This window comes from Triticum dicoccoides, chromosome 5A (genome assembly GCF_002162155.2).
Source record: "Triticum dicoccoides isolate Atlit2015 ecotype Zavitan chromosome 5A, WEW_v2.0, whole genome shotgun sequence".
Taxonomy (NCBI): domain Eukaryota; kingdom Viridiplantae; phylum Streptophyta; class Magnoliopsida; order Poales; family Poaceae; genus Triticum; species Triticum dicoccoides.
Window position 1 is genome coordinate 92,787,726 of NC_041388.1, and position 13,749 is coordinate 92,801,474.

General features: G+C 43.4%; 1 protein-coding gene across 3 annotated transcripts; it reads left to right on the forward strand.

Moving 5' to 3' along the window:
- Positions 1-7,740: 7,740 nt before the first annotated feature.
- On the forward strand, positions 7,741-12,818 carry LOC119299628. 3 transcript variants are annotated; one of them, XM_037576802.1, is made up of 5 exons: positions 7,741-8,013; positions 8,284-8,587; positions 9,174-9,327; positions 9,536-9,630; positions 12,389-12,818. In XM_037576802.1, the coding sequence occupies exons 2-5, from the start codon at positions 8,525-8,527 to the stop codon at positions 12,479-12,481; spliced, it is 405 nt and encodes a 134-aa protein (XP_037432699.1). In that variant the 5' UTR covers positions 7,741-8,013; positions 8,284-8,524; the 3' UTR covers positions 12,482-12,818. The 3 variants fall into 3 exon arrangements, 2 of the variants coding, with proteins under 2 accessions (XP_037432699.1, XP_037432700.1); XM_037576803.1 differs by lacking the exon at positions 12,389-12,818 and adding an exon at positions 9,891-10,358; XR_005146240.1 differs by lacking the exon at positions 9,536-9,630.
- The last annotated feature ends 931 nt before the right edge of the window (positions 12,819-13,749 follow it).

Consider the following 13,749-nt stretch of genomic DNA (forward strand, 5'->3'; position numbering starts at 1 on the left):
CAGTTCGCTTTGAATAAAACTCCTCCAGCAAGGCCCAACCTTGGTTTTACCTTTTGCCTCACCACCACCTACTTTTCCCTTGGGAGTCGCTCTCTCTCGGGTCATCTTTATTTTAACCCCCCCGGGCCAGTGCTTGTTTAAGTGTTGGTCCGAACCGGGCAGCCCGCGGGGCCACCTCGGGGAAACTCGAGGGCTGGTTTTACTCGTAGCTTGACCTATCCGGTGTTGCCCTGAGAAAAAGATATGTGCAGCTCCTATCGGGGTGTCGGCGCATCGGGCAGCTTTGCTGGTCTTGTTTTACCATTGTCGAAATGTCTTGTAACCGGGATTCCGAGTCTGATCGGGTCTTCCTGGGAGAAGGAATATCCTTCGTTGACCGTGAGAGCTTGTGATGGGCTAAGTTGGGACACCCCTGCAGGGTTTTGAACTTTCGAAAGCCGTGCCCGCGGTTATGGGCAGATGGGAATTTGTTAATGTCCGGTTGTAGAAAACCTGAAACTTATCTTAATTAAAATGCATCAATCGCGTGTGTAGCCGTGATGGTCTCTTTCCGGCGGAGTCCGGGAAGTGAACACGGTGTTGGAGTTATGCTTGAACGTAAGTAGTTTCAGGATCACTTCTTGATCACTTCTAGTTCACGACCGTGCTTTGCCTCCTCTTCTCGCTCTCATTTGCGTAAGTTAGCCACCATATATGCTAGTGCTTGCTGCAGTTCCACCTCACTACCTTTTCCCTACCCATAAGCTTAAATAGTCTTGATCGCGAGGGTGTGTGATTGCTGAGTCCCCGTGACTCACAGATTACTTTAAACCGTTGCAGGTGCCGATGATAACCATGCAGGTGACCTATCCGAGCTCAAGGAGGAGCTCGATGAAGATCGTGTTCGTTGTGTTGTTTTCGTTTTCCAGTCGATCAGTAGTGGAGCCCAGTCGGGGCAATCGGGGATCTTTTGCATTTGGGGTTGTCTTTATTTTGGTTCCGTAGTCGGACCTTGTTTGTATCTGGATGATTGTAATGTTATATTTATGCTATTGTGTGAAGTGGCGATTGTAAGCCAATTCTGTACCTCTTTCTTATTCAGTACATGGGATGTGTAAAGATTACCCCTCTTGTGACATGCCTACAATGCGGTTATGCCTCTAAGTCGTGCTCCGACACGTGGGAGATATAGCCGCATCGTGGGTGTTACACTTGCGCTTGGCTCCTCGCCTCTTCCGAAAGTCGAACAATAATGATGGTACTATAGTAGTACTTTTGCCAATCTGACACCAAATGAATTGCTGCGCATTCACCGTTTGTAAGCAAAAGTTTCTCCTCGAGCTGCAAGCCACCACGCACGCGTGGGCGAGGGAGAAGGCATAGTAAGCAAGCTTCTCGCCGTTCTACGAGTTGAAGGGACACATCAAAGTTATTTAGTACTCTCTCCAAAAAGGGAAGACCATGTCCATGGCTACCATCCCGTGCTCCGTCATTGAGTACGTGCACTATTCACGTGCCATCGAGGAGAAAAATATTGCGTAATACGTGCCATCGAAGTGCATGAATCACTTGCGCACTGCTTATCTCCATTTTCTTGCATGACACGTGCACCTTGATGCTAGATGTCCCACGTGTTGGCAAAAGAATGGTCAAGAAGGAACCTGAATAAATCTTTCTTGCTGCACATACGTACGTGGCAGGACATGGTGTATAATCACCATTTAGTTAATAATTTTGTGTTACCAAACAAAACACGTGGTTCATTTTAAAATTAAGGTAGTCAAAACCAGCATGGAGGTAATCAGTCACATTGAACATTCTTTTCTACCCATAAAAAAAGAACATTTTGTTCTGATATATTTGCAAAAAGATATATTCATAATCTCACATGTTATTGTGAACTACCCAAATGTTAATTTGTTACTATTTAGAGCATGCACGGTGCTTGATAAGAAAGTTTTATCTTAAGCCTGTCACATAATCTACATGAGACATCAAAATATGTTGAAGTGGGTTATTTTTAGCCTTATCTTTGATAAGACGATAAATATTTGGTGAGACATATTGTTGCTAATACATCATCTATTACTCAAGAGAAGACATGCATTTTCTTATTGTCTCTCTCATCCACCTCATCATTTATCCTAAATGGCAGTCCAATGATAATACCATTATAAACACGTAAAACCGGTTACCATTATTTTCGTAAGGTGGTTGTAATGTTACCTCCGTGGGACATCTAGTTATAGTATATCCAGCAGCCCATATCGCTTCTCGCTCCTCGTCCTTATAGCCTGTCGATTGTACCTTATATACACTTGCTCTTTGAGCAAAGGCCTACCTTAGCACGCATTAATTTTCTGGGCATGCTTCTTTCTACTCAATGTTGCGTTCAGTTTGAGCATGTTGGCAACTCCACTGCTAGCTTGCTGGCTCGTCTTGCAATTGACGCTGACACATTGCACCACTCATATAAGGCCCAGAAGTTAATTTGAGAACAAGTACCACGAGGTTAATTTGACAGACATGCCTTATAGGTTGACAGAAGTCATATCACTTTTTTGGAAAGATGTCGTGAAGTAACACGATAGACCTTCTTTCAAGCCAATTAACATGTGTTCAAAAAATATCAAAAAGTAATGTGTTAGACCTTCGATTAACATGTGTTCAAAAAACAAGTACTCCTGCAAGACCCAGATGTTAATTTGAGAACAAGTAACTCAAGGTTTATGTGACAGACATGCCTTATAGGTTGACAAAAGTCATATCACTTTTTTGGAAAGATGTTGTAAAGTAACACGATATACCTTCTTTCAAGCCAATTAACATGTGTTCAAAAAAATTATAAAAAGTAATGCGATAGACCTTCGATTAACATGTGTTCAAAAAAAATAGTAGTCCTGCAAGACGGAGAGGTTAATTTGAGAACAAGTACCTCGAGGTTTATTTAACAGACATGCCTTATAGGTTGACAAAAGTCATATCACTTTTTTGGAAAGATGTCGTGAAGTAACACGATATACCTTCTTTTAAGCCAATTAACATGTGTTCAAAAAAGGAAAATTATCAAAAAATAACGCGATAGACCTTCAATTAACATGTGTTCAAAAAATAAGTACTCCTGCAAGACCCAGAGGTTAATTTAAGAACAAGTACCTTGAGGTTAATTTGACAGACATGCCTTATAGGTTGAAAAAGTCATATCACTTTTTTTGGAAAGATGTCGTGAAGTAACATGATAGAACTTCTTTCAAGACAATTAACATGTGTTCAAAAAACAAAAAATATCAAAAATTAACGCGATAGACCTTCGATTAACATGTGTTCAAAAAACAAAAAATGTCAAAAATTGCAAAACAAAGACCTCGATGTTCAACTAATAGGAGGGAGCACTATATACATTTAAGCCAATTAAACGTCTATAGTAACCCATCCCATTAGTTTTAACATCGAGTCCACTTCCCATTCGGTCACCCATCTGATGACTACTCCAGACTCAGCACAGTTAACTTGGGAGTTCTATTGAATGAGCAATCGGTAGTGAAGCCGGTCCTTGCCGATATAGGAAGCCTCTTCACGTCCTTTATTGCGTACCTGGATGACCGCGTGTTGCCGCCCAATGGCCAATGCCACGTCGCCCACGAATGTAGGAGCTTCCCTCCCTCGTCTAGCTGGTTCGCGCGTTTTCCTCTATTTTTTGCCGCCTGCCCACCTATAGAACCGCCTCACGCCGGCCAATTCCTCTCCAAACACCTAGGGAGGCGGTTGAACCGAACAAGTCTAACTTGTTTCTAGTGCTTACATTGACATGGCAATGAAAGGGTGTGATAGCTAACTCTGGCAAAATAATTGACTACCACGTTGGAATACATGAGCATGAGGCCCACTTGTCAGCGTGCTGGACGGAGGAAGGAACACAAGACAAAATGGAGCACGGAAGGGCGTGAATCGATTGGCTCACGTGTGATGACCACTGGAGCAATCCACTTAGATTGTACTACATTAAAAGAGTCGTGCAAACATGGTCGGTTATACTGTGAGTAGGTGACCATGCGCTTGGCTCTTCGCCTCTTCCGGAAGTCAAACAATGATGATGGTACTACTATAGTATAGATACTTATGGCAATCCACTACTAGGGAAAAGGCTACTAGCAGCGCTGGAAACTGGCTAATATATCGCACTACAGCTAAAAATTAGTAGTAGCGCGGGTAAACCCATGCTACTACTAAAATAGTAGTAGCATTTCTATAGCAACACATGCTACTAGTATCTTGGATACTAGTAGCGCTTCTATGGTAACACACCCTACTAGTATCTAGGATACTAGTAGCGTATGGTTTGTCCCACACACTACTACTAACTAATTACAAATTAAAAAAATTAAAATCCCCAAATTCCATTTTATGCATTACACATCATTACAAATCCAAGATTTATAGTAAACCAGGAGCATTAGAGCATATCCAGACACCTACAGTTCTTGCCAAGTCACTTATTCCAGCTAGTGCAAACACAGTTACAAGCAAACTAAAATGCATAGAAAGACCAAACTGTGGCATCCTATCTCTCCAAATGATCTGCTCCCGCTGCATCCTTGCAAGCGTCTTCACGATAAGCAAATCTGCAGGAAAAAAAGTCAACTTAGCATCTAGATTTTATCCATTGCCCTGGCCATGTTCAAGAAGCAGTAAATTTAGAACATTTCTACTGTAAATACATGAGGCATCGGGACAGAAAACAAAAGATGAGAAATATCATATGAGCTGGATAAAAAGGAGTTTGGACCATAGCATGGTTAACAATAAAACTAGAAGCAACATGCACGCTTTGCCGCAGCGACTCATGAGTCCAGCATAAATTTTGCACGTTGCCCCAAGATATATTGCAAAGAGCCTTCATATAAGAAATTACAGTTTGGCTAATTTGGATATAGGAACAATGCATACATCCCCTTCTTGGTACAGTAAACACATTGTTTCATCTCAGACGACAACCATTTAGTTTAGATAAAAGGATAACATTCAAAAAAAGAATTGACCCTTAAAACCTCTTAACAAATAAATACATTGTCACTATAGAGTAACTTGGAAAATTTCAAATTTTCAAACATGTTATCTAAAATGAATATCTACGGCAATGCTATTCAGATGAAAAATAAAAAAGGAAAACCAAACATTAATCAACACAGTAACTTATTTTGCCAAGCCATTGCATTTAGCACCAAGTGCAAATAGGAACTTGTGATCATTGGAGTCATTGGTGTTGTTGTTTCACCTCCCTTTAATGAAACAACGCATGATACTACCAATTTCTTGTAATCTTTACGAGCAAGCACGCTGATGATCAAAATCATTGTTGTTACGAACAGACATGCATATGCTCAAAATAAGAAGAGACCATGAAACACTTGGAAATCTTAGGCTGGCCTATTGCGACATAACAAAAAAAGAAGAGAGTTAACCTTCTTTCTCTTCCGAGGCACCGCACCTGCGTCCGCGTTCGGCTTCGCATTCTCCTCCCTCCTTCACTTGAACGACGCACTGCATTTGTAAATGGATAGTCAGCTGCACATCAACAACCAGCAAACTTCATTACAAATCCAAGGTTCTCGACAAACAATAAGCCATGGATAGAATAAAACAGAAAGACCGAGTAGCCCTCGAAACGGCTTTCGTTCCCCAATAACACTACTGCTGGCTGGAGGTGTCCTCACGGATGAAAGAACTCGGCAGCGGCCTCGATCAATCACAGCTTGGCCGGACCATGGAGATGCATTTGGTTGTAGCGCGGGCCATACAGCCCACGCTACTAGTAGCTTGTCAGAATGTCAACCTACATTTTAATTGGTTACGCCTCTCTTTCTCCACACTTGGAGTGAAGTGACTAGCAAGAGAAATGACGCCTCTGCTTGGTAGATTTCAAACTTTTGAAAAATAAGTATAGAATTCATTTCATTTCATGCCCTAGGTAGGGAGGAAAACAGGTTCATATATATATGGTGTTTGATCATCCATAGCAGGTAGGTAGGTGTCAAAGCTAACTGAATGACACCACACACACACTTATATAACCATAAGTACCCTTGTTATGTCGACAGAAACATAATTACCAAACTGAAACTGAACAAATGAACAGCGGAAAGAAAAGCAATCAGTTTCAGGAAAGAAAAGCAATCAGTTTCAGTTTCAGAACCTGAAACTGACCTCACTGACTGCGTACGTGTGTCATTCAGTTTTCAGTTTCATAACTACACTACATTTTGGGTCCATGTTTATTTGCACAAGGAAGAAAGAATACATCTATGATCTATCCACGCGCCCAAAAAGATCTGATGTGATGCTTTCTTTCTTTAGAAAAAACAAAAAGGGCCCTTTGTATTGCTTTGCTCCACTGATTTGCCGCTTCTTTTCTCTGCTCTGGACTGAAACTCTAAAAAGAACCTGCTAAGGACCGAAGTAAAGAAGCGCGTGTGCATTAAGTTTTACAACCTGAAGGCTGAGTTGACGTTGTTGTCATTCAGTTTCCAACTTTTGGCTCCATTTATTTACTACGTAGTTTCTTTTGCCTCCTTTATTGAATTAAAAAGAATAAAACTTAAAAGGGAATAGGAAATGGGGATTAACAAAACTAGAGAGCAAATGAAGAACAGCGACGGAAAAGACATGCACCAGGGAAGGAACTTGGACATTCAGACCTATCCAACCATGATTTTCGCTACTACATTCATGTGTGACCTCCCATCTAAAAGCATATTCCACTGACCGCCGCCTCATAGCGCAGCTGCTGGCTTCCGCCGTTCCGTGGTGCCGGCCACCAGCGCACATCAGTGCCTCCCTTCAGCCCACGTCCGGACGTCCCGCCTGCTCCAGCACACAGGCCACTGCTTACAGCTGGGCAGACGAGAGCAGACCACGAGCAAGCAAGAGAGGGCTAAACCGAAAGCAGACCACGAGCATGAGCGGTTATGAAGCACTGATACGGCGACACTGATACGGTGATACAAGTACAGTGATACAGGATACGACAATTTTTAAAAACAGCAATACGGCGATACGGCGAGTATATATAAATAATTAATAGAATGACATATAATAAAGGCAAAACATAATACAATGTGTGAGATGAGATCAAAATACTACCCCATTGGGTTGCCTCATTGCCTCCCTGCCTCTTTTTCAAGCCCCGAACGATCATCAAGGTCCTCAACTCCTTATGGTGTATGCAAAATAGAAACTACGTCATATGATATTAGACTTTGTCAATTTCGTATTTCCCTCCATAGCGGTACGACCAAGTGAAGATTGGCTTGATGCCAGGTCGTATTTTCCTTCGCAGTAGAAGGTAGCAGCAAAGCAGCAACATCAATAAGCAATAGACAGTACAAAATACACTAGAAAGTGGACAGTAGGCATCAACAACATCAGTAAGCAATGCTTCAACAAGATAGTAGACATAGCTTATATATGTATATATATATATATATATATATAAACATTATAACCGAGCATTTTTCGAGACATCTCAGGCTATTAGATTCTCAGCCATCCATTCTCATGATTCAATCGTTCTAGGTCGTCCGATTCACGTGGAAATAACTCCAGCGCGTGCCGTGGACCGCGAGTGGCCTGACTCGTGAAGGGTCGCTACTCCGGTAACATTTTTGGAGGCCCATGGTTCATCCGGGACCGTGTACGTCGCTGCATCGAGCAGGCTTTCTCCACCGATGAATGGAGTAGGCCCTTCTCCTCCAACAGTCCCACTCCCACCCGGCTCGCTCGACCCCAACCCTAGCCGCCAGTGCGCCATGGGGGTCGCGCCGGCGGCCGACGGGATGAAGCACGCGGCCACGCCGCTCTTTCCTAGACGCCCCATTAGCGCCGCCTTCTTCTCCCCTTGATGCCCCTCACGAGCGCCGTCGCGACGAGGACCTGCTCCATCTCCCTCTGCTGCCCCGTTTGAGCGCCGCCGCCCCGATCGAGCTCCTCTGCAACCAGCAAGACCTCCGCCTTCATCTCCCTCTGCCGCCGCCAGCAGTACGTGTTCCTTCTTCCCTCTTCCGTCGCGGTCGAGCGCCGCCGCCAGCAGGACGTGCTCCAGCGACGCCGCCCCGACTAACTCATTCACCTGCACGCCCTCCACTCTGGCCAATAGAACTCGATGACATGGTTGAAAATAGTCTTTCTGGGCTATGATATTGCAACCTGGATGTTACTGATTACTATGGAAGCGATTTTAATGCCATTTTAGGCAAACACGAGTATCAAAATGGGCACCGTCTGATCAGTACTTTTTGGTCACTGCAGGTCGAAAAGCGCAATGAAGGATTTTTCTTTCTCCTAGAGTCATTCATTCGTATGAAAGGGGAAGTGCTGACAGATAAATCATATGACAAAATTCAGTGTAAGAAGATGAATAGCCTGATCGGTTATAACTTAAACTGGAATAACACCCTTGTAAATATTTTGTGCCCTCCATGCCCTCATCTGCCCATTCACCCCCGGCGGCTCCAGGAGGGGCACCACAACCGCAGGCACCGGTGGCGGCATGCCATCCATCAACCCCGTCGTCCAGCACCGGGTGCCTAAGATCGGCATGCCTCCTCCCGATGTGAGTTTCACTTTGAATTGTTTTTTTTAGCTGGCTGTAGGATGAAGCGCGTTTGCCAGAATACAACTCTACTTTGTTCGTGCTGTGACAGTGTTAAGCGATTTTTTAATTCAGTAAAATAGCATTTTGTTTCAACAAGAGATGGATAAATAGGCCAATATATACTCGCAGACAGTACAGTTCTGGGAATACTACTGCTAATGAATGTTTAATCTCTTCTCCACAAACTTGGTTCGTAGATCTTTTTTCTTTTTTCAGAATCTTCACAATTCTGTTTGTCTGATGTACACTTGCAGGTTTATCTCGATGAAAAGGTTCTTTCAATATTAGGTTTATGCTTCAAATAAGCATGTCTCTTTTCTAATCTATAGTGGCTATCGTCTAACACCACTTTCCTACTAACAGATATTTTCATATGGCTGAAAGAATCAACTGCTAGAGATTTCAGAAACTGTTCAACTACGTAATTTTTGGTTACATCTTTTTTCGATCAGTTTTGGACTTTTAACTCCCTATTTTATGTATGTATATTAATTTTCACTGCACAAAATTCAAGGGTTTAACTCTTTTTCTTTGCACTTGCTAGCGTCCTGGACCAGCACCATGGCAACGAGCGTATCCCCCTACCGTGACCTTCAACTTCAATGGCAGATCCCACCACGACTTGTCAGCACCGTTGGTGGAACCAGCGTCCTTAGGTGAGCAATCGTCCAGATGGCCATCACGCTTCCCCCCAGCAGGTACTACTTGCTTCGCCTCATCTTCTCATCAGCTAATTCAACACATGTAGTTCGTCCGCCTCTTGATTTCCTGGATCCAAGAACCCTGCCTTCGTCCCAAATCAAGATTGATATTCTTTTGGATCTGGATCAAGATGGGTTATATTGATCCCCATCCCTCTAGTGAATATTTCTGTAAGAGAATTTTAATTAGGAATATTCGTTCTAGGTAGAGGAGTAGAGGCGTTGTTTCCACGGGGCTGTAGTGAGGTGTTGCTGATTAGAGCACCATCATCAGTTCTTGAGCACCATGGCAAGGCAAAGGTAATTCGTGTGTCCTGCATCTTCAAAAGAATCATCTGATGCAGTATCCCAAAAAGTAGCATTATGTAAAGATCTGATTCACCTCAATATAACATGAAAACATGGAAGATGGATTAGACATGAAAATCCTATGAACAGAGATAGCACACTAATTAACATTTTGCATTAGATTACTTAGTTGAGAGATAGAACATGAAGAAAAGTGAATTAAGCTAGATACATAAAAATTACGCACTCCCTGTAACTCCAATACCAAATAGGCAGTCAGACATCTTGGCATTCGACTGTTGGAGATGATGAGCTTGAGAAGTGAGATGGTTCTGTTGAAGTAACGGTGCGTCTGAGCGGTCTGGCCATTGACCGTTGCGTCCATATGTGGGTTGGCTGGTCCTGCACCTCTTCCGGCGGTAGCGGCTAAGCGACAACTGAAGATCCTTCTCAAATTTGAGCTCCATTTTTTTAAGGTTCCCTATTTTTTGAAGGGAATGTATGTGCACCCGCACTTGTGGTGCTACCTGTGCACCGGGTGCCATAGAACGCTGATGATGAGTTTTTTTGGACTGTATAATTGATCTTGATATGGTTTATAGCTTCCTGCTACCACTCTTACCATCATCCAATCAAGTTCATCCATGTCAAAATCTATTGACTTGGAATAGAGTAGTGTTGAATAGAGTAGAGAGAGCTGATGTTAGGTTAGGCTTGTGGGCTTTGGGCGACGCGCTGGAGCGGGGCAGAGGTGGGTGGCGGGGAGGACCGACGTCCCTGTCGCCGTCGTTTGGGGGCGGAGGAGGCATTGGTAACGGCGGGATTGGGAGGAGTAACGGCGTGAGAGAGATTGGGTGGGGCGTGGGAGGGAGAGCCAGATCGATCGATCAGATCGATCTGAGGGGAGAGAACACATTGCGGTGCGCGGTGCGGTGTGACCAAGTGGTAGCGTGGGACATGGATGCCGCGCTGCTACTAACTCAGGCACACCAGCTCACTCGGTCCATCCATAGTAGTAGCGCGGGGCGGCATACACACGCTACTATTATTAATTTAGTAGTTGCGCGGCTTTTATACCCCACGCTAGTACTATTGCATGTCTCGGGGGCATTATAAGGACCACTTACTAGTAACGCGAAAACAGTAGGACAATGCTACTATTATTTTTTAGTAGTAGCGCATTGTTTTTACCAACGCTTCTATTAAGTAGTAGTAGCGCGGGTCAGATAACCCACGCTACTAGTAAGCGGCTGTCTATAGGGGTATTTCTAGTAGTGATCTGATATCGAATGAACTGTTGCACGTCCACCGTCTGTGTTAAGTGCATTATCGTAAAGCAAAAGCTTCTCCTCGTTCTGCGAGCATCGCGCGCGCGTGAGCAAGGAAAATGTCGTACTAGTAGTAGTAAGCAAAGCTTTCTCCTCATTTGTGAGTTGACGGGACACATCAAAAGTAGTGTATTAGTCTTCAAAAAGGGCTGACCATGTCCATGACTACCATCCCATGCTCCGTCATTTTGTGTGACCATGGCCATGACTACCATCCCGTGCTCCGTCATTTAGTGTGTGTACGATTCACGTTCCATTGAGAAAATGATGTTGCGTACGTGCCATTGAATAGAATAACTTAATTTACAAAAAACGCGCCACCACGTCATGATCGAACTTCGGTTCGTCCATGCGTGGTTCCCATGAACAACTACTACACTCGCCAAATTATCAGGTGAGCTGTCTCTTCGTACAAAAATAAGCTCACCATGTACCCGCGCGTGAGTATTAGGGAAAGAGGCAAAGAGTACCTGTGTCGTTGCTTGCACCTCTTCTTTTCGTGCTCGTATTCCTTTTTTTGGGGTGATTGGTGCACGTACTCCACCTAGGTTCGTGACCGTTAGTGAGTCTCTCCTACTATACTTAACTCCATTTTCTTGCATGACACGTGGACCTGGATGCTGAATGTCCCATGTGTCGGCAAAACATAGAAGAACGCTTTCCGACGATCGAGAAAGAGCAAGAAACCTTGCGGTGGAGCGTCTGGACTCTTTAATATTTTTATTCAGCGATATAAAATCTACCCAATCTTCTTCATAGTAGACCGGAAGAGTCCAAAACATGGCAGCCCAGGGTAGTTACATCATACATGGCAAACCCATGCTATCACCATATTTCTTGGCCTCCGTGCGCCACCTAGCTATAGTAATCCACCAGCCCGCATTGCTTCTCGCTTCTCATCTCTCTCGAAGTGCGGCGGGCTGGCGATTTTGCCGTCTATTGAGGTCGGCTAACTCATCATATGTTAGCGACATGCCAAGAGCATTCTAAAAAAACTACTTTACTCTATTGTTTTGCCAAGAAGAGGAAGCGCTTTGACCGATAGACCAAACGAGACAGGTGTGCCGTGCCGTGAGTGGGTCTAGTTTCTCGTTTTGAACTTGTTTGATGTAGTAGTAACATTTGGTTTTGACTATTGATAAGATTTTTTATAGGGTCTAATGTATTCTTCGAGGTTGCCTTTGACTATTGATAAAATTTTATATAATTTGAAAATTATATCATTCGAAGATCCTTTCATGTACGAATTTGACAGTATGCTTTGAGCAACTTGTATGTCCTATAAGTTAGTCTCGGAAAACTCATTAAGCGCTATATACATGGACAAATTGAGTACATGATACTAGAAAACGCTCACCATTAATAGTAGTTCATTGGTTGGTTTCAATTTTTGATTCAGTTGTTGTGGCTACCGTCTCATATTCACCTGTGGTTGTTTCTAGAATAAAAAAGGAGGTAGTACTTACTGTGGGGAAGGTGAAGTGATGGTTGCTTCGCCCGAGAAACTTATTACTCTGGCATTATTGGAGTACTAGCGGATTCAACGAAGAGAGAAATAATGGTTGCTTCGTCCGAGCAACTTACTGTGGCGAAGGTGGGGCTCTGTGATTTGACTGCTCACTAGTCATCATTATTGTGGCGCAACGACTGGGGTGAATCTTCCCTGTAGTTGTGCACTCAATATTGCTGCATGGCAGGTGGAGCCGGATGAAGGATGTCCCACATGTCGGCGAAACAAAGTTGAATTTTTCTGCCATTGCTATCGATTTTTCAGGATTTTTTTATGTAAGCATGATTTTCTAGCATAATGAAATTGTATTGTGATGTTATGAAGGTTTCAACTTTGGTTACCACAAAGAAGGTTTCAATTTAGGATTCGTGTGTTCTCTTGCCTTAAGATTGTCTCGTTACAACATTCCATCAAATACAAATGAAGCTACCATGGCTGCTAATGCATCTTAATGGCTCGCAGATCAGCGCCAATATTCACATCAGAACTGAAGACAAAATTGTGAGGTGTACAAATAAAGAAAAATATATAATTGATCGATGTTGTTCATAGGCATGGCTCCATTTCCTGAGCACAATGTTCATTGCTACTTTTTGAGCTTGCGTTGGTTTTTTCCCTTGAAGAGGAAAGGGTGATGTAGCACAGTAGACATAAGTATTTCCCTCAGTTAAGAACCAAGGTATCAATCTAGTAGGAGAAGAACGTACAAATCACCAGTACCTGCACAAACAATCAAACACTTGCCCCCATCGTGATAAAGCGGTTGTGAATCCCTTCACGGTCACTTGCAAAGGTGAGATCTGATAGAAATAGATAATAAAACAAAACGAAAGATAAAATATTTTTGGGGTTTTTGGTTTATAGATCTAAAAATAAAATATTGCAAAATAGTAGCTCGGAAACTAATATGATGGAAAATAGACCTGGGTGTCCATGTCAGAACCGGCGGATCTCGGGTAGGGGTCCCGAACTGTGCGTCTAAGGTTGATGGTAACAAGAGACAGGGGACATGAAGTTTTACCCAGGTTCGGGCCCTCTTGATGGAGGTAATACCCTACGTCTTGCTTGATTGATATTGATGAATATGAGGATTACAAGAGTTGATCTACCACGAGATCGTAATGGCTAAAACCCTAGAAGTCTACCCTGTCAGACTATGATTGCCTCTACGGACTAACCCCTCTGGTTTATATAGACACCGGAGGAGCCTAGGGTTGTACAAAGTCGGTTACATAGAAAGGACATAATACATCTGGCCGCCTAGCTTGCTTTCCACGCAAAGGAGAGTCCCAT